The 25827-nt window shown below is 42.7% G+C and overlaps 1 protein-coding gene across 1 annotated transcript; it reads left to right on the top strand.

Moving 5' to 3' along the window:
- The first annotated feature begins 8071 nt into the window (after window positions 1-8071).
- Window positions 8072-15910, top strand: LOC137419748 (uncharacterized). Its single transcript, XM_078770415.1, has 4 exons — window positions 8072-8242; window positions 13673-13813; window positions 13946-15276; window positions 15357-15910. Exons 3-4 carry the CDS (start codon window positions 14367-14369, stop codon window positions 15551-15553), a joined length of 1107 nt encoding a protein of 368 aa, XP_078626541.1. The 5' UTR covers window positions 8072-8242; window positions 13673-13813; window positions 13946-14366; the 3' UTR covers window positions 15554-15910.
- The last annotated feature ends 9917 nt before the right edge of the window (window positions 15911-25827 follow it).

Here is a 25827-nt window from a genome sequence, read left to right as displayed (position 1 = left end):
AAAGAGGAACTGAAAGAGATGCAATTTTTTTTTTGTAATGAATACATTTGGTGAGCAAGTCGAAAGCAACCTTTTAAAGAATTAGAAGAAAAAGGTGTTATAATATACGATAGAATACAGCACTTCAGGGGAAAGTTCAAACATTTTAAAGTTGAACAGTGAAAACTATCTGGGGAAATGGGGGTGAAACATGTGGTCAAAGAACGAATGAACAAACGAATAAGAACAGTGGATAAACGAATAAGGACAAAGAATAAGAACAAAGAAGGACATTTCGAAAGGTTTTTTTTTTTTTTTTTTTTTTTGAATTCAGATTTTAAACAAGGAAGTATGGGGTGATGAGACTGGGAAAAATTGAGAGAACGAAAGTAATTAGACCACAATCGACTGCTGAGAGAAAACAAAGCCTCAAGGTAGGAAAACAAGGTACTAGGTCGCAAATATGCGGCACGAAATAACCGACGATTTTTTATACAGGTATGAAAGATTAACACCGAGAATCTTCCTCGGGACACACTATAGGTACACACGCCGAAAGATAAATACAGTTTCGACAAAAATACAATTGTGATGAATTACTTAACTTTGAAAGCGTGGAGAGCGTGTGCAGCTTCGAAAAACCGTGCCCTCGCCAACAAGATCTCGCGCGAGATTTTTTTGTTCTTTGGAGTTTTTTGGGACTTTAAGAATCTTTGTGGTCTTTTGGGTCTTCGGGGCCTTTTGGGTTTTCGGGGCCTTTTGGGTTTTCGGGGCCTTTTGGGTCTTCAGGGCCTTTTGGGTCTTTGGGGCCTTTTGAGTCTTTGGGGCCTTTTGGGTCTTTTGGGTCTTTGAGGTATTTTTGGTCTTCTGGGTCTTTTGTGTCTTCTGGGTATTTTGTGTCTTCTGTGTCTTTGGGGTCTTTTCAGTCTTCAGGGTCTTTTCAGTCTTTGGGGTGTTTTCAGTCTTTTGGGTCTTGATGGTCTTTTGGGTCTTGATGGTCTTTTTGGTATTCAGAGTCTTGTGGGTCTTGATGGACTTTTGGGTCTTCAGGGTCTTTTCAGTTTTGGGTCTTGATTGTCTTTTTGGTCTTCAGGGTCTTGTCAGTCTTTGGGGTCTTTTCAGTGTTTGGGGTCTTTTCAGTGTTTGGGGTCTTTTCAGTGTTTGGGGTCTTTTCAGTGTTTGGGGTCTTTTCATTGTTTGGGGTCTTTTCATTCTTTGGAGTTTCTTGGGACTTTAAGGATCTTTGTGGTCTTTTGGGTCTTTGTAGTATTTGGTATCTTTAAGGGTCTTCGGGGTATTTTGGGTCTTTGGGGTCCATTGGGTCTTTGGGTCTTTTCGACATTTTTGGATATTTTAAAGGCCTTTGGGTTATTTTTGTCTTTTCGGTATTTTTGGTCTTCAAGGATTTTTTTGGATATTTTGGGTGTTTTGGGTCTTCGGGGGCTTTTGGGTGTTTAAGGGTCATTTGAGCATTTTGGATCTTCGGGTCTTTTGTGTCTTCTTGGTATTTGGGGTATTTAAGGGTCTTTTGGGTCTTCAGGGTCTTTTGGTGAGTCTGCAGATGGAGGAAATGCAGACGCAACCTCTCCTAGCACTCTAGCAATCGTTGCCGAATCTCTTTCAACTCTGCAGATGGAGGAAATGTTGAGTTGGATCTTGGAGACGGCGTGAAGCTGGAAGGTGTGAAAACATTTTGCTATCTCAGACATGATGAATGGAGAAGGCGGATCAGACTCAGCAACGGTTGCTAGAGTGAGATGTGCATGGAAGAAATTTGGGGAACTGAGTGGTGTGCTGACGAGGAGGGGAGTGTCATTGAAGCTGAAGGGAAAGGTGTATGCTGCATGTGTGAGAAGTGTTGTGTTTTATGGGAGCAAATTGAACATGGGTAACGTAGAGCAGCAACGAAGGCTGGAAAGGGTGGAAATGCGAATGGTTCGGTGGATGTGCGGAGTATCGCTGAGATTTATTTTTATTTTTTTTTGGATACAAGATCGAGGCTCGTTAAAGAGCTAACATTAATCACACAGAAAGACAAACCGACACATAAAACATATAACATGGGGAGTGGTAGACAAGATGGGGAGAGAGGGAGAAGGACACAAACACAACATTTGAGAGAAGGGACATCGAGAGATCTGTGGGAGGGTGAGGGCTTTGGGGGGGTGAGGCATGGGAAGGGAGGAGGGGGTGGGAGAGGTATAATAACTTCACTTTGGATGTCCGGAGAGAACCAAGGCTCAAGGTAGGAAGCTTCAACAACTAGGCCGCGCGGCACGGAATACTCGACTATTTTATACAGGTGTGAAAGGTTAACACCGAGGATCTTCCGAGGGACACACTATAGGTACACACGTAAGATAAATACAGTTTCGACAAAAGTACAATTGTGAACAATTACTTAACTTCGAGCGTGCGTGAAGATCGTGGAACAGCTTCGAAAAATCGTGACCGCCCCGACAAGATATCGCAAGGATCGGAAGACAAATGATCCTCTCGCGAGGAGAGGAAGACAAATGATGAATTGCGAAAGATGATGGGAATAGAGCCTGTGATGGATGCTGTGAAGAGAAACAGGTTGAGAGGGTTTATTCATGTGTTGAGGAAGGATGAAAGTGAGTGGTTGAGAAGAGTGATGGAAATGAATGTAGAAGAAAGTAGAGGACGGGGAAGACTGAGAAAGACTTGGCTAAAGGTAGTAGAAGAAGAAATGCGGGCAAGGGGGTTAACAAGGGGAGATGCAGAAAATAGGGCTAAATGGAGAAGATTGTCATGGGATCCGCAAGGCTAACCCCCGCTCCAGCAGGGAAAATGGCCTTAAAATGCCTGTTGTTGTTGTTGGGGTATTTTGGTCTTTGGGGTCTTTTGGTTCTTTGGAGTATTTTGGGTCTTCAGGGTCTTGTGGGTATTCAGGGTATTTTGGTTCTCTTGGTTCTCTTGGGACTTCAGGGTCTCGGGTTCTCTTGGGTCTTTTCAGTCATTTTGGTCTTTGGGGTATTTTGGTTTGTCTGGGTCCTGTGGGTCTTCAGGGTCTTTTTGGGTGGGTATTTAGGGTCCTTGAGGTATTTTGAGTCTTTTGGGTCTTGATAGTCTTTTGGGTTCCCTGGGTCTTCTCATTCTTGTAGGTCCTGGGGGTGTTGAGGGGGAAGAGACAGCTACATAGAACTGAAAGTTTCTGAGATGACAGGAATATGTGTGTTGAACCTGAAAAGTTTAACTTCCAGCAAAGTGGAGACTCCTTGGTGCATGTGTGTGAGATAATTGCAGTGAGAGGAAAATAAAAACACTTTATATGTACGTGTGTATTAAACAAGAGGAAAAACTCTGACCCTGAATGTGACATGATGCTGATGTCATGTACATAAATTATGCCAACCCATCACCTTCAAACTAGGATAGCATCCATGTGCTACTCAGGGCTTTGAAGACAGATTTTTGGTCACAAATACATGGAATTAGAGTGGCTGTTCCAGCTTACGCTCTTATTATGGGCACATCAGGATAACGTACTGGCAAATCATTTATTTGTGCCCATTAGACTGCATGCTGACCCCGAAAATCTTTCACTTTTGTGACCACCGTGCTGCAACTACATAATATCCTAACATGATGTATATAAATATATTTCAGTAAGTTTGTGAAACTCGTCAAGAATATAACTTGCACAAAAGAGAGAAAATGAGAAAAAACGAACAAAAAATTAGCTTTTCCTATCCAAAATATTGACCAATCACATCGCGTGTCTTACGCGAAACCGCAATCGCCATCTCCTCTTAACCAATTATGCCTCTTGTTTCATTTGCGCGATACTAAACAACATGGCGACCTACATGCCGTATGTGTCTTCCATGTCGTCTGAGGCAGATTCCGAAGGAAAATCTTCTGCATTTTGCTACATGCAGTTTCAGTGAGAAAAGTTTTAAAAAATTCAAAGAATGTGCCGAGCTGTGGAAAGAGTTGGATGGGAGCCTGGAAAGTGCGATTGCTGTGAATGCAGAAAGTCTGGAATTCGACCGGGATGGTGCTCGCATTAAATCACGCCATGGGTCAGGATCAAGTGAAGTTGAAAGTGGACATTCCACACGGTAGGCCTTCGTAAACAGTGTTTTAGATTGTGTATTTTGGTAGAGTCAATTTCGTTGTATAATGTCGTGGTTTATTAGGTCTAATTTGTATTTTAAAACAAATAAATTAGGGGTCTATAGTCGGTCGCCGACAGTCGGAGCTAGTCTCGACCCTCCTCTTGTCAAGTCAAGCCAGGCTCAACTTCGGTTCGAGTCAGGCCAGGATACTTTCTGTATGATCTGACTCGGCTTTGAGTACAAAGAGTGGCCAGCAGTGGCTGAGTAGAAAGAAGGCAGCAAGATTTGTTACCAACGTAACACTCATAAAGGTCTATCACGTATCACTATCAGTATCAGCGTTGTCAACCTGTGTTATCTTCTCTGCTCATGATCGATGATCATCAGATCAACACGAGAACAGCGTGAACACTAAATCCTGATTGAAAGTAAAAAATTCAATCAAATTCAGTTGACAATTACACCGCCCACGGTCCACAAGTCTATTCTATTCTATTCTTTTCTATTCTATTCTGTTACTCATCAAAGCCTGTTCACCGTCCTGATGAGGAGCGGCAATTGTGGATGAAATGTCCTGCCGGAAGGACATAACATGTGTCAAATACTCATCAAATGTGGAAGCAATATGAGAGCTGGATAAATAAAATGTATCCCAGTTGAACGAAGCTTTATATTTATGACTAATTTGGCACAACATCAGCAATTTGCACACAAGCACAAGTCACTGTACACAGGTACAACTCAAGTCATGATAACCTTGCTGGATTGTACAGAAACCTACACTACCGATACAGATAAGAATTAGATCTAATCATGGACCCCGCATGTTTCAATACGTAAAGAAAACTGTTTCTTCTAAGTTGGCTATGCTCAATAGAATTCGCGACTGTGTTCCCCAAAGCAGTCTGCACACTCTTTTTACAAGCTTAGTTTTGCCATCTAGAATATTGTTGTAGTATTTAGGGAGGACGGTACGAATCGCACAATACGATGCTGAAGCTGAATAAATGTTTAAAAAGAGCTGCAAGAATAATTCTGAAATGTGCCTTCTAAACTTCCTCAGCTGATATGTTTGCAACATTGTAATGGCAGCTTCGTCATCTACCGGTAATGCATATGGGTGTAGGTTACTAATAGTAATAGGCTAATGCATTGCCACTAATAGGAAAAACAATTGGTACCTAAAACTTTGAAAGTTAACACAGCTACAAAGTTGAATCTGTCACATCAAATCTAGTCCAATAAATCTGACGTTGTATAGATCGAGACCTTGGTCTTTTGATATGTTTTACTTTTTATCTGTCGCATCAGTCGTGTGAAAAAATTATTTGACGAGGTGATGATGTTACACTCTGATGCCCCATGATAGTGTTTAACAACACACTTCCATGATAAATCAGTGAAATTTTGTCGATTTTTGGATACGATGGTTCTCGCAACTAGCCCTGTCATAAGAGATGTAAGCTGTACTCAATAGTATACAGCATACGTAATGTCTTGCTCTCAATTTCCAGCATGAGATGAATTCATTTTTAAAAATGGACCGAACTGGTCCTGAAAGCTATGTTCCTTATTATACACTTTATCTTATTTTTTCCAATCTAGAAAACATTGTGGTCAACCAGGATACCACACAGACTGTTACCGGCATTTCTGCAACATTACGACCATAAGGCGGGCACAGGATAGAGCTTCAAAGGCAAAGATCTTGCAAGGTACATTAATAAATTTTCTCTTGTGTGTAGGGTGCAGGCGATGAAGGGTCAAATGATATGAAAGATTCCCTTTGTGATGGACGTATGCTGAGAATCGTTTCCTTCCCATATACCACCTGTTCTTTAGTGCATTTTATTTTTAGTGTATATTTCATTTATTTAATCATTCAATATTTTATTGATTGATATGCATTGTATATTTCTGTTAGATTTTCTGAATTAAACCAATGTAAGATAATTAAGTATCTTCTGAAATTAGAAACAAATGTCAATTTCCATATTAATGCAAAATTAACTGTCATTAAGCTGATATATAGGGAGGTAGGGGAAATGTATGTTTGGAGTTTATTTCCTGACATTGTTCAACATATCACTATTTGGTATATTTTTAATGAATTGATGACAGTGTCTATTGTGAGGTCTTTTTAGTATGTTATAGGTAAAAGGGATTGGATTGATGATTAGATTACCATTTTCAGAGGCTATAATCATGATCTGCCAAAGCTGTTTTATCCATGTTTAGAATTAATATCTTTTTTCTTTGACAGAACAACAACTGTGTCATTCAACAGAAAGAGAAACTCATCCAGAGTCCACCAGTGTAGTCAAGGAGACACAGCCTCAACGACTTCTGCGATCCGATTCTACCGGCAACACACCATGTCCCGGCCGACCTCATGTCCTACCAGTGGAATGTGTAATATGTAAGCAGACAAAATATGTCAAAGAAAGTGCAACAAGTAAAAGAAAAGTAGAGAGGTTAGTTAGGTGTGAGACAATTGCTGGGGGGCAGCTCCTCAATGCTGCTTTAATGCGCAAAGATGAGCATCTGCTGGTACATGTGCGCGGTAGCGATCTAGTAGCACTGGAAGTGCGTTATCACCGCTCATGTTATTTATCTTACACAAGGGTAGTTAGAACAAAACGGGGGCTGGATGCAGACAGATGCGAACTGTATGCACCATCATATGCAAGGTTCTGCCACTCCATCATTGACGAAAGAATATTAAAAGGGAAAGAAATACTGCGGCTGACAAAGCTTCTCAAGCTTTTTGTTAGGATGGTTCATGATGTAGGAGGGCTAGATGCATCAAGCTACAAGACCACTAACCTGAAGCGGAGACTTCAAAGATCGCATAGAGTTCTGTGCTTCATTCGGCCAACACGACAGTTTGAGAGTGACTTAGTATTTGTAGAAAGTCTAGGTGTGGAGGATGTCATTGAAGATGCTGTGGTAGATGCATCCAGTGAAGGTAGTGAAAGCGAAAGGAGTGTAGGAGCTTCACCGAGTCAATGTGTAGATCTTGATGGTTTGAGAACTTTGTATTCTGCTGCACAAATCTTGAAGTGTTCTCTGGACAGCATTGAAACAAGTTCGACATGGCCTCCAACTGCAGAAGACCTACATATTCAGACCACCAATCACATCATTCCATATCAGCTTTTCAACTTCCTTGCATGGTCTTCAGGTCTTAGCCAAGATCCTGTAGGTGCAGAGAGGGTCACAGTTACAAGTGACGAAGAAAGAAGGTTGCTCTCTATTGCACAGGACATTGTGTACTTAAAGACAAAGGGTAGAGTGTTGTTGCTCGGTCAGTAATAATCCTTATTATACAATCCCCCAACAGGACTCAAGAGGGCGACAAACAGAGGTTCTGAAATTTTAAATTACTATTACTAAATAATGTGCAAGTTTTATCCTTGACGACTTTGTGTGTTTATTCAATGTATTTTTCCTCATCTTTCTACAAAATTTCAAGTAGTTGCCAGATGGTGGTTGCAAAAGTCAAGAAATAGAGCTCTTTCTGCTCATTGCATTGCGGTCTACATGCTTCACAGCTCAAAGGTGAGTGTGTCTGTCTCTTACGTATACTGTCAGTCTAAATGTGGTGATCAAGCTGGAAATGTTTACCGTTTAGCTAGATAGGGATCAAATTGGATAAGGTAATAACTCACAAAACATTCCAAACTGAGTAAAGAAAATAACATGTGTAACTTTTCTGTGATTAACATAAGCGTTGTATCCTTTGCAGGTCATCGGCGAAATGGAGAACTTCTTGGAATGGCTCAAGTCCCAAGGCCTGAGAGCAGAAACAGCCCAAGCAGTGATCAATAAGCTTGGAATTGAGGATCAGAAGGTTATTCGAGCTTGTACTGAGTCGGATCCATTGCGGACCGAACTCCTCTCTCTCGCCAAAGAGAAATTTCAATTTGCAATGTATGCTGACTTCTGTAAATTTATGAATTCTTTTTCAAAGTCGCAAGATGTCCACATTGCAGGTTCTTCTCTTTTGGGAAGTACTTTCGACAACTTAGAGAATGTTATTCGGGAACTTTCCAGTTTCTGTGAAAAGATTTTTGGATCCCAAAATGTGCACCTGGACAAAGTTTCTGGTTTCTGTGGAATCGGGCTCAGTGATTTCTGCGATTTCCAATTTCAGGATGATGGAATAATACCCAAGTCTGGTACGTGGTTTTTTTCTATACAACATAGCATTTCAATCAGTAACCTTTATGTTCTGTGATTTATGTTTTTATTTTTACGTCTGCCACCAAACGTGGATGGAGGCTATGTTTTCACCCCTGTCTGTTTGTCTGTGACCAGGATATCTCAAAACATTATGTTTGGATTCTGATGAAACTTGGTGGACAGGTTGTGTGTGTGTGACGAGGACGTCACATTAATTATTTGGCATGGGGGCGGTGTACTTTGAATGTATCTGTACTTGTATTGTGATTTTATTCATGCATCTGTGTACAATATATACGTCAAAAACTATTTATTTGAGTGGAGGGACCGTTGGGGACTATAAATCCCCAGTTCTCATTACCTGAAGGTTTACACAAACGAGTTGTGATCATATTAATATGGGTAGTCATGTATTTTTATGTTTTGTACTTTATGAGTCATGTCATGACTCATATGAGTCATGTCATGACTCATATGAGTCATGACTTTGAGTCATGTAGTTTTGCAATATTCGCGATATTTTTTACATACAGGCACGAATATTTACTCGAGATGTACACAGATGGTACCAAATTGTAGATAATCCTGCCCCTTATGCATATAAAACCCATATATCATGATAAACCAGTTTTACACTTCAGGAAACCAAAACCAAGTTTCACGGACCAAGTTGTGAAGTTTTCTTGTTCTCACAGTCTTGTTTTGAGGGTTCTTTTGGCAATTGTCACTGAGCACTGAACAGCTTCCAACTGCAGTTTGTTTGTTGTAATATTCCCTGGGATCATCTTAAAGATCTCTGTGTGGTAAAAAAAAAACAAAAATTCCATTGCTCCAATAATCACTGGTACAATTTCAGCGCTCTTCGAATTTTCAATTCATTTTTGCGATCTTGGTATTTCCTCATTTTCTTGAGTCCAGTCCTGAGGTCTGAGGCCAAATTGGCTGGGTCCTGACACCACAATTAGCAGTGCCTTATTTTCTTTTTTTTGTCCCCAAGTATGATATCCAGTCACAATGCTTTTTTCTCGATGCTCGAGAGGATAATTCGGTTGTACATAAGCCAGGGATTACTTCATTGTTTTCAGTGATTGCTTTTGGATAATGTTTCCATGAGTTTTCTGGAACTGGAATATTGAGTTTTGCTGATGGGTTAATGGATTACTTCACATTCCTGTTTTTTATTTGGGTGTTGCCCAAACAGCATGTTTGTCCGTTGGTTGTTTTCTCGTATAGTTGTGTTCTTTCCCCAAATGGTGCAATTTCATCTCCACTTTTTTGTTTGACAGCTCTTATTCCAGTCTTCGCTGTTCCTCATCATCCTCATACTCCTTTTCTCCTTCACCTCCCGTTCCTTCTGTCCTTCTGTGTGTTATCATCCGCCATTCTCATTTTCATCCCATTCAATTGTGTTGGTGTTTTCACTCGGTCTACGATTGTAAGTCGGGTCTGTTTCCCCTCCCCATTAGGGTGGTTCTTTGTCTCCTCCACCTCTGTCTCCTCCAGTCAGGTTTGAGCAAAGGCCTCCACCACTCCTTCGCCACTGGGTCCCCAGTGTTGCTCCACATTCCAAACCTTTGCTTCATCATGCAGTCCCTCCCCGCGCCATTGTGGCCACTTTTCCATCTCTCCTCTGTCCATCCCTGGCGAGTGTGTGGCTCCCATCCTCCTCCTCTCTTCTGCTTGTCTTCTGGCCTTCACTGTTATCTTTTTTTTTTTCTTTTTTTTTTTTAGAATTTATTTGCCATTGACACTTTTTCCCAAAAAAATTGATGGCACCGTCTCTGCTCTGGTGGTCAAACTCGTCTTCTTCAGCTGGTCCATTAATGTAGCTCCTCTACTGGTCACCCCCCCCCCTCCCCACTGTTGGATGTCTTGAATAGATGTTACAGTAATGAATGGACTCCTTCTCCTCCATGCTCCAAGATTCCTTTTCTTGAGTTTAGTTTTTGAGATGGGTAGCACCTCCACAGCCTCTTGGCTTGGTGCAAATCTCTATCCAATTGTGAGTTGGTCTTTCTTCCCACTAGAGGAGGTGCAGGCTTCATTCTTTGGAATGAGCTCGGTGCTGCTGCACAGACTAACACAATACATACGGTGGTCCGTGTCCCATAATTTGTTTTCTTTTCCTTTATTTCCAACACACATTTCGTTTGTCGAAGGCGTCCCTTCCCACGACCCTTCCCCCACCCTTCTTCGGCCCATCGAAAGTCGTTTCTCACCTCAGGTATCCCCGAGCTGACGAGTCGACATTACATTTGTTGATAGCTTCTATGCATATCGTTCCTCTGAGGCTGCACGCAGCATGCAATCAACCGCAAGGCATTCTTCGGGTTCGCACATCTTCAAACCTGTAGTATCTGTCAGCGAAGTGTTTTTCCTTGCCCTTCTCAGCATTTCCTTCCCAGCCAGGTCATCATCATATCCTCCGGAGACAGGAACAGTCTTGGAGCATCGACTAGGGTAGTAGTTGTGGTGGTGGTGGTGGTGGTGCGGGGTAGGGGGGGAGGGGTTGGTATGGGGTACGTGGGTACGTGGACCTGCAATCCACACGTGCATCATGTCAGGCTTCGTCTCTGCTTCTTGATTATCCTCTCTCTCTCCCTCTGAAATTACCATCCACGTTGTCCTGGAATCTCCCATCAACGCTCAGGGAACCACACGGTCCTCCAGAGCCATGAACCACCTTGGAGTGTTGACTCAGTGTTTTCAACATAACTTTATTTTGAGAAAATTAATAATTTGGGAAGCAAAATTTTGAGAAGACAAATTAATAATTTGGTGAAAACGTCAAAACTCAGTGTCACATAAAATCGTCAATTTTCATCCAATTGACCGGAAATTTAAAGAATTTGCATACTGGGCCACTGCATTGGTTCGCCAATCAAAAGATAGAAGCCGATTGTTTTTTTTTTTAATGCATTTATTAATTTTTTTGGAACAAAAGGTCAAGGTTGCAAAAAATCATCAATTTTCATCCGTCTAACTTGAAATTTGAATCGGAGTTTCATATCGGCGAACTGAATTCAACCAACAACTATTTTAGAAGTCAAAAGGATGTGCCATTATACTTTATTTTATTTTATTATTATTATTTTTTGTATACAAAGTCGAGGCTCGTGTAAGAGCAAACATATAATAAAGGGAGTGGGAGACAAGAGGGGGAGAGAGAGGGAAGCACATAAGTACAACAGTAGAGAACAGGGACGTTGGTAGATCTGTGTAAGGGAGAGTGCTGGGGGAGGAGGGAGGAAGTGTACACGGTATAAAGCAAATGAACACAACGAGGAATTTTCGGAAAAAAGTTAGGGAATGAAAGAGGTGGATTTGGGGTGTTTTAATGGGAGTAGAAAAGATCAAATTTTTGGGTGGGGGGAAATATGAAGGGAGGAGTGAGATTGAAGAGAGTGTGGGAGATTGTTACTGAGGTGGGAGAAAAGAGGAATGAAAGAGTGAAGGTGAGCAGAGAGTCCTGATTTTTGGCAGTTTCTCCAGAAGAGGGTTGCTGGCAGATCTTGTGCGTCCTGCAGGAATATTTGGGGGAGCAAGGCCGGAGAGGAGTCGACAGAAGACAACGATTCTGAATGCTTTGGTTTCAACCACGTGAAGCCGAGCTCTGGGTGACACAGGAGCACCAGCACAGAGGGGAGATCAGTATTCCATTGAGCTGCAGATTAAAGCTTTGTTTGTGGTGAGGAGCTCAGAAGTGCCCAGAAAGGACTTCGCACGATGGAGGATGCCCAGATGGCTACTGGCTTTGTACGCCAGCTTGGAAATGTGGTTTTTCCCAGGAAAGATCATGGCAGATAGTGAGACCCAAAAGCTTGAGTGACAGAACTTCTTTGAGAGGATTGTCCAGAAAGTAGATGGAAGGGATGTCCAGACCGTCTTTTCGGAGAGACATAGTGAGAGTGTGAGATTTGTCAGGATTTAAAGACGTGTTCCACTTATTTGACCAGTCTGTGATTTTATCCAGGTCTGCAGAGAGTGAAGAGGCTGCTGCCTGCCGATCTAAGGGTTGAGATATGGAGCGGCAGAGAGTGGGGTCATCAGCAAAGACAAAGAGATGATTTTCTCGAGTCGGAGAGATCATTAATGAAGACAAAAAAAAGCACAAGGCCCAGAACATTGCCTTGAGGAACTCCAGCCTGAACAGGAAGGGGAGATGAGAGAATTTCGTTCATGGCGAAATGTTGACTGCGACCAGAGAGGAAGTCCGCAAGCCATGCGTGGGGGTTTCCATGTATACCGTAGGAGGAGTGTTTGGTGAGCAGGGCAGGGTTGCCAGACCATATCGAAGGCACGAGATATGTCAAGGGAGACACCTCTTATTTCCTGTTTGGCATTGGGGACCTTCATCCAATGTTGAGACAGCAGAAGCAGCACGTCCAGGGTAGAGTGACCTGGTCTGAATCCAAATTGATTATCCAAGATCAAACCATTGGAGAAGAGAGAGGATTTAATGTCAGAGCACGATGTTGGATCGCATGACCTTGCTGATGATTGGGAGCAGGCTCATTGGTCTGTAGTTGCAAGGATTTGTTTTTGCACTTTTTTGTGTAAAGCGGTAACGTTGGCTGATTTCCAAGCAGATGGCAGATTACCTTGAGCAAAAGAGAGGGTGAAGAGAACAGAGAGAGGGTGTGATAGTGCAGCTGAACAGGATTTTGGGACACCAGGGCTGATGCCGTCTGGTCCAGTTGCAGAATCAGAGTTGAGGATTGACAGAAACTTCTTCACCTTTTTGGGAGAGAAGGGCACAGAGTCCAGTAGCAGCGGGTACGAATGGGTAAGGTGGGTACAGAGAGCGTTGGGTTTGGCACATAAGATTTTGAGGCAAACACAGAGTTGAGGCATTCAGCTTTTTCACGTGCAGTGTCAGCTGTGTAGCCAATTGGGTTAAGGTAGGAGATGTAAGGGCAACAAACACCAGAAACAGATTTGACCAGATGCCACAAGGATTTGGAGGAGGGAGACAAGTTTGAGAGTGCAGTCTTGAGAGTAGATATGTTGTTCCTGGCTCTTCTGAGGGTAGACACACACTTGTTTCGAGCTTTGTGAAAGGAAATTTTGAGAATTTTTTAACGCCAGTAAATTCCAGAAATTTTTGGATGAATTTTACAATCGTTATTTTATTTAAGTTGAATTAAATTATTGAACACTGCTGAACACAAATCACCTTCTTCTTACTTCCACTAACCTCCAGTTTATCAGTACTTGGACATGTTAAATTGGGTGGTGAATAAGGGTGATGTCGAAGACTGCTTCAATAGCGCTTAACATCCAGAATTATTATTTTTAACAATCTTTAACTTCAATATTATATTTAAATTTAAGTATACATTCCATAGCATAATATGTTCTATGAACTCTCAATATGGTTCTCGATCTCATTTCCTTGCAAAAGGCTGATGCTGATTTGTACACAGGTGATGTCTATCCTGTAAATGTGGAAGGCAGACAACAGAACAACGATTTATCTGTCACAGAAGATTCAAAATTTGCTTCTGCAATGGAAGGTTCAGATGATATTCACATGACAAACGGAAGTGCTGCCTGTTTTGCATCTGGTGAGTGGAAACGAAAAAATTAACATACGATCTTTTGTGTTGAGAAAATATAAAATTTTCGGAAATGTGTTAAATATTTTGCCTTTTGATTTTTACAAAATAAATAAAATGTTGCCTTCTTTGTTTCTGCAGAACAATCCAGAAGTATTTTGGGACAAATAAGGTCCAGTCACAGCTTGACAGTGAGGAAGAAGCCTTTTTTTAAAAAACAATCACGACATCAAGACTCACTTTCCATAAAATACAAGTCCATGTCTAGGCCTCGCAACACAAAGATCAATATGAAAATAAACAAACACAAGAAGGTTCCAGAAAGGCGAATACATTGCAAGTGTAATGTGTGCAGAATGGATTTTGCTTCAACGAGTGAAATCAAGACACACATGAGGACCCGTACTGCAGAATGCCCCCACAAGTTCTCTGTCTGTGATGAAGGTTTCTTGACAAAAAGCAATTTCAAACCACACATGAAGATTAATACGGGAGAGCGTCCTGACAAATGCTCGATATGTGATAAAGGTTTCTCTCATAAAGGCTATTTGAAAAAAGGCATATGAGGATCCATACAGGAGAGCGTCCTTACAAATGCTCGATATGTGATAAAAGTTTCTCTCAAAAATGCCATTTGAAATCACATGTGAGGATCCATGCAGTAGAGCGTCCTTACAAATGCTCGATATGTGATAAAGGTTTCTCTCAAAAAGGGGAATTGAAATCACATATGAGGATCCATACAGGAGAGCGACCGCATATATGCCCGATATGTGATAAAGGTTTCTCCCATAGCAACCGTTTGAAATTACATATGATGATCCATACAGGAGAGCAACCTTACAAATGCTCGATATGTGATAAAGGTTTCTCTAATAACAACAGTTTGAAATTACATATGAGGATCCACACAGGAGAGCGTCCTTTCAAATGCTCGATATGTGATAAAGATTTCTCTCATATCAGCCATTTGAAATCACATATGAGGATCCATACAGGAGAGCGTCCTTACAAATGCTCGATATGTGATAAAGATTTCTCTCAAAACAACCATTTGAAAACACATATGAGGATCCATACAGGAGAGCGTCCTTACAAATGCTCAATATGTGATCAAGGTTTCTCTCAAAAAGACCATTTGAAATCACATATGAAGATCCATACAGGAGAGCGCCCTCACAAATGCTCGTTATGTGATAAAGGTTTCTCTGAAAAAGACCATTTGAAATCACATATGAAGATCCATACAGGAGAGCGCCCTCACAAATGCTCGTTATGTGATAAAGGTTTCTCTGAAAAAGGCAGTTTGAAATCGCATATTAAGATCCATACAGGAGAGCGACCTTACAAATGCTCGATATGTGATAAAGGTTTATCTCGAAAAGGCCATTTAAAATCACATATGAAGATCCATACAGGAGAGCGCCCTCACAAATGCTTAATATGTGATAAAGGTTTCTCTGAAAAAGGCAGTTTGAAATCACATATGAGGATCCATACAGGAGACGACCTTACAAATGCTCAATATGTGATAAAGTTTTCTCTCGAAAAGGCTATTTGAAATCACATATGAAGACCCGTACAGGAGAGCAACCACACAAATGCTTGATATGTGATAAAGGTTCCCTTGGAAAGAGTTTGAAATTACATATAAGGATCCATACCGTAAAAGTGAGAGGTTCAGTGAGGATTCTAAAACGACCTTTGGAAGAAAGTTATGAGAATGAAGTTTCACAAACTGGTTCATGAATAATGATCCTTTAGCGAAAAACGAGGTGGAGATTTTGAGTTCTGGGGGCAACTTTTTTTTTTGTTCCCTTTTTTTATTGTGACCAGTGCTTAGGAATTTTGTTTTCTATCTGATTTCATTGCTTTTCTTGTCCTTTTTTTGGTTATGCTCAGATGGCGTCTTGCCATGGCAGTTTGAACATCAGTTTTTACTCAATCTTTGCTGTCGTCCATGTTTCATTGCCACGTGTGATTATGGGGAGAACACCCCTGTTGTAAAATTGTTTATCTGAAGAAGATTTCTGCCTTTGTTTTTCATGAAAATAGAATTTGTGAAGGGTTTCACAATAAAGAGAGGTGCCCAAAGCACAAATGCTCTGTCTGTGTTATCGTGAATATGTAATGGCACATTATGATCAACTTTTCAGTCAGTGGAGAGTTTGGAGTTGGCCATACCCCCTTGGGTAAGCCTGATCAAACCAAGAGTTGTTCACCAAACCAGTTGAAAAGCTTGCATAGCATTTACCATCATGGCATGACTGGCATAAAATGGTCGTAAGATACATATTCTTTATCAGGGAGTTCAAACCTATCTTTTTGGTTCACAAGTTATCAAGTGACCACTATATTCATCATGTGTGTGCGTGTGTCTGTCTGTGTGTGTGTCTGACTGTCCGCAGCATAACTACCCGATGATATCATCCGACCTTGATGAAACTTGGGTGGGAGGTTGATATCATGATCTAGTTGTGTCCTGCCTAGAGTGGGCGTATTGCACCCATTGTGGGCGGAGCCACACCCAAAAATGGTCTTTTTAGGGGGTAATCGAGTTCAAGCTACATCTTCTCTGAGGGGTTTGGTGGAATCTGACCGGGGTTTCGATATTTGGTTCGGCCAATGTCATGTGTCTAGCCCCACGGAGCTCCATTTTTTTTCCTTCTTTTTTTTCCCCCCATTTTATTTATTTATTTATTATTTTTTCCATTTCATTTTTCACCGAATTTTTGGAATTGTGTAGCTAACTAACCTCATCACTGATTATATATTATTTTCTACCTAATTTCAAGGTCAGTAACCTTCGTTTTGACATTTCCGGGCCTGGCCTGTCTGGGCCTGTTTCGGTTATAGTCAGTCCTTTGTCATTGAATACCGCTCGCTCGTGAACCATCGTCGTCTCCTGACTTGTGATAAAGGATTCATAGTTGTGCTAAAATATTAAAAATGCTCAATTGGGTCGATAATCTTACTATAATTCACCAAATGTCCCTCTGTCTGTCTGTTCGACGGTACCGTAAAAACTGCTCAACCGATCGCAAAGATATTTTGGGTGGGTAATCCTGGGATCTCCAGGAGTAAAATAGGCTATTTAGTTTTCCCAATTTCAGCTTTGGTCTCCAGCATTCTCAGGTTTGGACTCCCGCATAACATTCGTGTTCGCATAACGCTCATTGTGACGCTGTTCTCATTGTGACGATCTTACTATAATTCACCAAATGTCCCTCTGTCTGTCTGTTCGAAGGTACCGTAAAAACTGCTGAACCGATCGCAAAGATATTTTGGGTGGGTAATCCTGGGATCTCCAGGAGTAAAATAGGCTATTTCGTTTTCCCAATTTCAGCTTTGGTCTCCAGCATTCTCAGGTTTGGACTCCCACATAACATTCGCATTCGCATAACGTTCATTGTGACGATGTTCTCATTGTGACGATGTATGTGTTCATGGTAGTGTTTGACGTGACTGTGTGAACGTAATTTCGTAATGTTTTTCGTTTCGTAATCCTTTAATGAACGTTTAATGTTTAATGAACGTTTCATGCCCTTCGATGTCCGGGGCCGCATGCACACTACACTGGACGGGCCAGCGTGTACCTTGCACTTCGCCGTCAGGGTCGGGTAAACCGCTGAGCCCCATCCATGATGGGGACTGGGGCTTGAGACAGTGTCCCACGAAAGAGGAATTCCCAGTAAGCGCGAGTCATCAGCTCACATTCATTAAGTCCCTGCCCTTTGTACACACCGCCCCTCGCTACTACCGATCGGACTGTTTGGTGAGATCCTCGGATCAGCCCCTGCACGGGCCGTTTTCGGCTTGTGCCGGTGCACCGAAAAGATGAGCGAACTTGACTGTCTAGAGCAGTGGTTCTTAACATTTTTAAAGGCGCCGAACCCCAACGCAACCCACCGAACACTCACGGAACCCCTCAAATTTGACCAAAAAATTAAGAAGAATTGCGTCTTAATGCGTTTTCTGTTCTTCTTTTCGGGAGGCGATCTGGGAAATGCGTGGTTTTGTTTTGGCAAGGGCCACCCTCAATTCATTTTCGCATGCAAGCCTGCTCCTTTTCTTTGTTTTAATGTCCCAGTTTTGAAAACGCATGCTCGCAGAGATACGTTGTAGCGAACGGCGTGAGGATCTCGAGGGCAATTTTAGCGATGTGAGGATACCCTTCCATTTGGCGGCACCAAAACGTTGAGAGCGTTGTTGTGCCGAAGAGTTGTTGATGAGTCTGGCTCTGCTGAAGTTCGATGAGGTCGTCAAGGTATTGGTCATTGACATCTGCCGTTGCAACATCAAAAGTAAACGGCTGCCGCACCCATGCTGGGTATTGCTCTTGGTCGGGGGAAGTAGCCGTCGAATGACTTTTCCAGCTCTTCCAAGTGCGTGGCAATCGCTTGCTTCAGCTCCCCCAGTACAGCAGTGCCTCCAAATTCAGACTCTTCTTCGATCCCGCTCACGCACTCGTCCAGTAGCGAAAATTTTGCGAAGTTGTCGTTCTCTGTTCGCTGCCTCCACAACGGTAACTTCTTTTGGAAAGCGCTCAGCTTTTCTTCATATTCGATGACATTCATTCCACCGCCCTGCATCTGGCAATTGAGATGATGAGTGCGTCGAAGATGTCAGCTAAGTACGCCAAGGTGAGGATGAACTCTGACTCTTGGAAGTGCGTTGCATGGCAATGCTGGTGTTCTCGCAAAAACAGGGCTAATTCTGCACGCAAGGCAAAAACACGGCGCACTACCTTCCCTCGCGATAACCATCAAACGTTAGAGTGGTAGAGAAGGACTTCAAATTCAGAGCCGATTTCATTGCACAGCTCTTTGAAGATGCGATGATTCAGAGCACGGCTCCGCACGTAATTCACAGTTTCAACAACGATTTTCAGAACATTGGCCAGTTTTGGAGGCAGGGTTTTTTTTATGCCAGCGCTTGTCTGTGCAGGATGCAGTGCGTGACGATGATGTGTGGTGCATCGGCCTTCACTAGAGCTCCAAAACCGTCGTTGCATCCCAGCATGGCTGGAGCTCCATCCGAGCAAACTGCAGACACCATGTTCCACGAGAGGCCGTTGCTTCTGAAGAAGTCGTCCACAAGCTTCTTCACGTCAGCTGCCTTCGTCGTTGTGGTGAGAGGCTTGCAGAACAGAAAGTCTTCCTTGATCTCATCTCCTTTGACATAACGCACAAATAAGATGAGCTGGCTCAAATTCGAAACGTCGGTGGTCTCGTCAAGTTGAAGGCTGAATTTCCTCAGGCTCACGACTAAATCTGCAACTACCTGGGCGAGGATCTCATCGCTCATGTCATTGATTCTGCATCTGATGGTGTCATTTGAGGGTGGAACAAGAAACAACTTGTTTTCAGCAGCTTTTCCCAGCATGATGGCCATCTTCAACGCAGCCGGTTTGATGAGTGTCTCACCAACGGTGTGCGGTTTGCCCTGCTTTGCGATCAGGTACGCAACTTCATACGAAGCGGTGAGGATCGGTTTGTCAATTGGAACGAAGCCGAGAGTGGGCAAGGTATCACTTGCGTCGAATGGGACTGTCTTCAATTTGAATTCATCCAGCGTTGCGTCTTTGCACGGGCAGTTTTTTGAAGTGTTCCCGTAGTTTTGCTGGAGCTAGGCTGGAGTTGCTCAACTTGACATTGCAAAGCATGCATTGAGGATGCTGACTTCCGTCCCATTCCGTCAAACACGTGAACCCGTACCGCACGTAATCCTCCGACCACTTCCTTTTTTTGCTCGACATACTGCAAAAAAAAAAAAGTAACAAACTGATCTTAATTGAGTTCGGGCAAATAATTATATGACAAAAATTTAAAAAGGAACATGCTTAAATATAATCAATACCCCTCTGAAAACTGAGAAATTTTAACGAAGAAAACATAACTTATACAGACTTGGCATTTAATATGGAATATTTCTTTGTGGGGGTGAACTTACTTTTCAAGATGTCTTAGAACCAAAAGTTCATTGGAATTATGTTGAAATTATTCTAGATTTTGTTAATGTGACCTTTAAAAGAAACAAAAACCACATTTGACATTTCAAAACAAATAAATTGATGCTTGAAAGTGATGTAAACTGATATCGAACTCAATTCATGGACAGTACTGTGTTAAACTTCTGTACGTTTTCCAGAAGTATCTCTTTATTTTGCACAGCCCAATTTTTTTTTAACAAAAACAAAAGTTAAATTACGACTGGGATTACGGACAGTAAAATTACAGTTCAGTACTTCGTGTAACCCCCATGAGCATTCAGGAGAGCACGCACCCTTTGAGGCATGCTGTTCACGAGATTTGCCAAGGTTTGGACAGGAATCGCTTGCTATGCAGTGACAATAGCCTGCTGCAATTCACGCACAGAGGACGGCTGCTGGTCCAAGTGGTCGATTTGACGCATTAATTCTGCCCACAAGTTCTCTATCGCATACATATCCGGGGACATGGCAGGCCACTCCATGTGCTCTACACCACGGTCAGCAAGAAAGTGTTGGATCATGCAAGCACGATGAGGCCGTGCATTGTCATCTTGGAAGACAAAGTTTCCTCGAAAGGCTGCACGAGCAAATGGAAGCAATGTTTCTTCCAGAATGGCCCTGTACTTGAACGGGTTCAGGTTTCCATTCAGAACAACCAGGTCAGTTTTGCCCCCTGCTTGAAAAGCAGCCCAAACGGTCACCCCACCACCTCCAGCTTGGACTCTTGGCACTATATAATCTTTGTTGTAGGCTTCATGTGCTTTTCTGCACACTCGGACGCGGCCATCTTGACGACAGACCAGAAATCTAGACTCGTCACTGATGATCACCTGATTCCAGTGTCCTGGCTGCCATTGACGGTGCTCTCTGGCCCACTGCAATCGGCGCTGGCGGTGTTGTCTGTTCAGGCGTGGCTTTGTCAGGGGATGCCTGGCACGATAGCCTGCTTGAACCAGTCGTTGGTTGACTAGCCTTCTGGATACAGGCACATTTGTCAGTTGCTGCCACTCAGCCCTAAGCCGATTAGCTGACTTGGTATGGCCATTGCGGACTAACCGGTGCAGCTGGCGATCATCCCTCCTTGTGGTTCTGCGGGGACATCCTGGCCTCGGTATTGGAGTAGGGACACCCCTCTGAGCATTTCGTTTCAGGATCTTTGACACCTGACCTTGAGTGTACTGCCGAGCAATAGCACGCTGTTTCATGCCGTAATTTCGTAAAGCCACCACTCCATGACAAACAGCATTGTCGAGTTGACGGACCATCTCCAGAGGAAGCGGCAATAACTTTTGGAGACTTGCAGCAGTTGTTTTCCACTAATACAGAACGCAACAACCCTTGTATACCCGACTGTGAAGCCAATCATCAAATGCACCTGTCCGTACATTTTGCCACGCCACCTGTGATATAATCCTGTTGTTGACTTCTTCCTGCGACAATCAGCGACATGGTTCTTTTAACAAATAAATCACCTAAGTGTAAAAGAAACTCACCAGATTGATATACTGAGTTAAGAAAGTAAACCCAAGTCAAGAAAAAATATATATTCCATATTAAATGCCAAGTCTGTAGTTATGATGCCAGGATTTATTATCTACTCAATTCTATGTCACCTCAAATCCCATTATAATATTACATAGAAAACTGTGAATTGTTAGTTCAGAATTGCGACCAAAGGAGTTATATCACCTCCACCTAATTTTCTGAGTAATTCAATCATATTTTATAATCACCATCCACTTTTGACTTTAATATAACTCTGAACCCGCCCTGCATATCCACAAACATTTCCAACTTACTTTTCAATTAATCAGTAACTCCAAAGTAAGGCGCGACCAATGACGCATGGCACATGGCAAGCTAATCGAGGCTATTCACTGGAATTTCAGAACACCTGCAAAGTCCAAAATCCAGTAAGTAAGCAAGTAAGCACCATCAACAGAATAATTAGCAAGTTGCTCATTGATTCAACTTACTACAGTCAGTGTGAAACAACTAATCTTAAACACAGACCAGAGAAACCATGAATGGGATGGGAATACAATTACAAATAACATTTCCATTCGTTCGTACCATACATAGCAAAATAATAATAATCTATCTATAATTCCACTAATCTCTGTGTGTATGTTTGTTTGTACGTTTGTATGTTTGTATGTCTGTGACCGCTGTTTCTCGACAACTACCGGTCCGATATACTTGAAACTTGCCAGGTATATTGCTGGGGACCCGAGGATGTGCCTTTTCAAGGTTTTAAATTAATCGCAGAAGTAGTTACCGAGCTATGTCCAAAAAACGATTCAACCAATCAGAGAGCAGCGAGCTATCACGTGTGCCGAACGTGGCGAACAGACTCTGCCTCGGATGGCACATTTGAGAGCGTATTCATTTATTTCCCGTCGGCAAACTATGTTGCCGTTAAACTATGTTTTAAAACTAATTAAAACTAATTTGCGATTCATCGTAACTGCGATTTGCGACCTTCCGGACAGTCAAATGAGGACGTCACTTCCGGACTTACGTAGCGGCTAGCGGGCGCCATTTGGAGGAGCTGGGAGGACTCAGTCGTGATAGAGTGAGCCTGAGTGAGTATATCAAGACAAGAACAAGATCTAGAAGGAGGTATGTACGGTGCGATTCATATAATATATTGTTTAGTTATCGTCGATGAGGAATTTGGGGGCCCGATTAACTGCAGCGCCATCCGAGCTGCGGCGTCGGGACGATACATTCATTGTACGGTAACATCACGCACTTACGGGCACGTCCTATATATATAGTACGGGCATGCCCTAGTATTAATAATAAGCGTAATTACACATAGATTCAAAATTGATACAAAACTAAAAACAAAAAAAAACATTACAATGCGTTTCGGAGGACCTCCGCCGAACCCCTGAGACTGGCTCACTGAACCCCTGGGGTTCGGTAAAACCCAGGTTAAGAACCACGGGTCTAGAGGAAGTAAAAGTCGTAACAAGGTTTCCGTAGGTGAACCTGCAGAAGGATCATTATCAGGACAACATGAGAGCGAGCGAGACGCGAGACGTACGTGGTACGTGATCATCCATGTACTGTTTAGCCATGTACTGTTTAGATTTTGATGATTTGCATGTGATATGATTCAACGGATGTTTATATGAATCGTTCAAAATAAAAAAGCCTTCAATTTCTGATATTTACCTTTTCATTTGGGCTTCCCAATTGAAGCCCCGCCCACAGGGCGGGTACTGTTGCTAGTTAGTAAAATTAAGTTTCTTGATCTGTTTTGGTCGAAGTGAAATCATCTTCCAGGGTTGATTCTGACTGATGTGAGATCAGAGGATATTTTACCGTCAATTTCATGCTTGGGCTGAACGTCTAATTAGAACGCTAATTATGGCCATTCTTCAAACCTTTCAGTTGGTCTACAGTGACACGTTCTGATACATATTTTTGATGCATTGAACAGGACGCAGAGATCTATCATGTGGTGAGATGCATATTCTTGGTCGTAAGATACATATTCTCGGTCGTACAAGCACAAGTCTTATCCTTGTGCACAGAACTCTAACCGAGACCGATTTTGGTGCCCTTTTTCAAGTTGGAAGAACCCCTTGGGCCTACCTCGGGATACGCAAGAATCCACATTCTTGCATTAGACAATCACCATTTATACCTTGAATATGTCAAACCGTTTGTGCCCAATAATCTAATTAAGAGCCTGCAGGTTTTCGGACGGTGTACTTTACATAGATCTGCCTTTTATGGATTCTGCAGAATCTGAAGTTCTCCAAACCTATCAGAGAAAGGTTGGTGGCTTCTATTTTTGGGTTTTTTTTTTTCATTTCCTCTGCCACTGAAGTTAGACATTGGTTATGTTTTCATCCCTGTCTGTTTGTTTGTTTGTTTGTTTGTTTCTGTCTGAGCCAGATATCTCAAAAAGTTATGGACGGCTTCAGACAAAATTTGGTGTACAGTTTGGGTATCTGACGAGGACAAATTGAATCTTGTTTTGGTGTATATCCGGATTGAGATCAGGCCTATCAATGAGATACAAAACGTGAAATGTTCAGCCAGGCAGGTGTGTGTGCTCCACCGAGCGCTGTTATGTTTGCTTATACTGCGATCTCGCTCTCTCTGACTCACTTCAAATCCTCCAAGATGCACACATACTTGCATCATACTCATGGTGAAAAAACCAAAGTCTCAGCTTGCTGTAAACCGCCATCTTTTTTTGTTTTTTGTTATCCAATCCTAATCTTCCCTCCTGTGTTTTGAGCAGGCATTACACCACCATCTCAAGTTATGTGTTTCTTTTTCTTTTTCGTGTTCATTCCTTGCATCTACCTGTGATTCCACTCTCAAAATGGTGATTTTGGCCTCTGCAACATCACGCCGAAGCAGTGGCGGTTCGTACGCAGCCTGAGGCTGTTGGGCTGCATCATTTCCTGTAGGCACGGTTGTGCCGCTGAGGCAGTGCCCCTATTAACAGAAAGGTGTGTGTATGGTTGGAACGTGACCAGAACTTACATATAGCGGGGGGGGGGGGGGGGGGGGGGGGTTGAGCTGATGTCCTTCGTAAGTAATTTGTGTACGTTCACGCCAAACTCCCTCTCTCTCTCTCTCAAAGTGTTCTTAATCAGCGCCAGCGAGTAAGTCCTCTTCCAAATGTGCGCTCCGTATCGGTCTTTTGCAGTAACCAGCGCTCCTGACAAGTAGTCCTTTCAATAGCGCCGCTCCCGCACGAGTCCTTTCAATCACGACAGTCCCCTGCGCAGTCCGAGTCCGTTCAATCACGACAGTCCCCTGCGCAGTCCGTGAAAGGGCTTTGCGTACACGCTTATATTATGCGCGCCAAGATCACTCCGTGCTCCACAAAGCCACGCCTGCCAGCGATCTCACCTCAGCCCTGGTTGGTTGGTGAAGGCTTACCAGCCACGCCTTTGACGGCTGGTTGACATGACCACACATTCTTCTTGCCGGTCCGCCCCTTTTCTCGGGCCTAAACCGCATGGCTTATGGCGTCATTTGAGCGAGCTATGAGGCACCGACTGTAGGGGCGCGTAATGCATGTCTCTTGGAGAGGGAGGTCGCAAAATGGACGGAAGGGCCTACTCCTTATTTGATTGACACAATGCAGATTCAACTATTGGAAACACAGCCTTATCTAAACACATAATAATGAAATAACTGAGTTCCTATGGTGGCCTACGTGTTGCTGTGGCCTAACTAAGGGTGCGACCTTTAACCTTTAATGTCAAGAATTTATATACAAGAAAGTGTCATATTTACACTTTCTTTTGTAAGTTTGAAACAGTGTGGGTTCTCAAAACTGCAACAATATGTTCCACTCCCTAAATATAAATTTCCAGGAAATAACTTTCTTACTTTCCACTTATTCCCTCTGCTTCTGAAGGTGGATTGAGGTTATGTTTTCACCCCTGTCAATCTGTCTTGTTTGTTACTTGCCGGAAAAATTTTTCCGGCAAGTATGTTGATCTGTTCGTTTGTTACTTGCCGGAAAAAATTTTCCGGCAAGTATGTTGATCTGTTCGTTTGTCTGTCTGTTTGTTACTTGCCGGAAAAGATTCCGGCAAGTATGTTGACCTGTTCGTTACTTGCCGGAAAAAATTTTCCGGCAAGTATGTTGATCTGTTCGTTTGTTACTTGCCGGAAAAATTTTCCGACAAGTATGTTGATCTGTTCGTTTGTTTGTCTGTCTGTCTGTTTGTTACTTGCCGGAAAAAATTTTCCGGCAAGTATGTTGATCTGTTCGTTTGTCTGTCTGTCTGTCTGTTTGTCTGTTTGTCTGTCTGTCTGTTTGCAGCACTGCGTCTACACCGTTGCACGGAGAATCGCCAAACTTTGCACACATATTGGTCTTGCCCTGGAATAGACTGTGCCCAATTGATGACGTCATCGGTGACGTGGTTCGGCCGCCATCTTGGAAAAACCGAAAAATTTGGCACCTCTATATCTCCGAAAGTACTGTACAGAAAAAATTGAGACATGGCTCATTGTAAAGAACTCTCCATGGGGAATAAAATAT

This window comes from Myxine glutinosa, chromosome 1 (assembly GCF_964187855.1).
Source record: "Myxine glutinosa chromosome 1, kmMyxGlut1.1, whole genome shotgun sequence".
Classification (NCBI taxonomy): Eukaryota; Metazoa; Chordata; class Myxini; order Myxiniformes; family Myxinidae; genus Myxine; species Myxine glutinosa.
Note: the sequence above shows the minus strand (reverse complement) of the source record. Positions and strands in the feature narration are given on the sequence as shown.

Bases quoted from the DNA above. Each gene is read 5' to 3' on its own strand.
- LOC137419748 (XM_078770415.1), top strand. From the start codon at position 14,367: ATGAGGATCCATACAGGAGAGCGTCCTTACAAATGCTCGATATGTGAT. The intron at 15,277-15,356 runs GTTTGAAATCAC...TCTCTCGAAAAG, and splicing joins AGGTTTCTCTGAAAAAGGCA to GCTATTTGAAATCACATATG.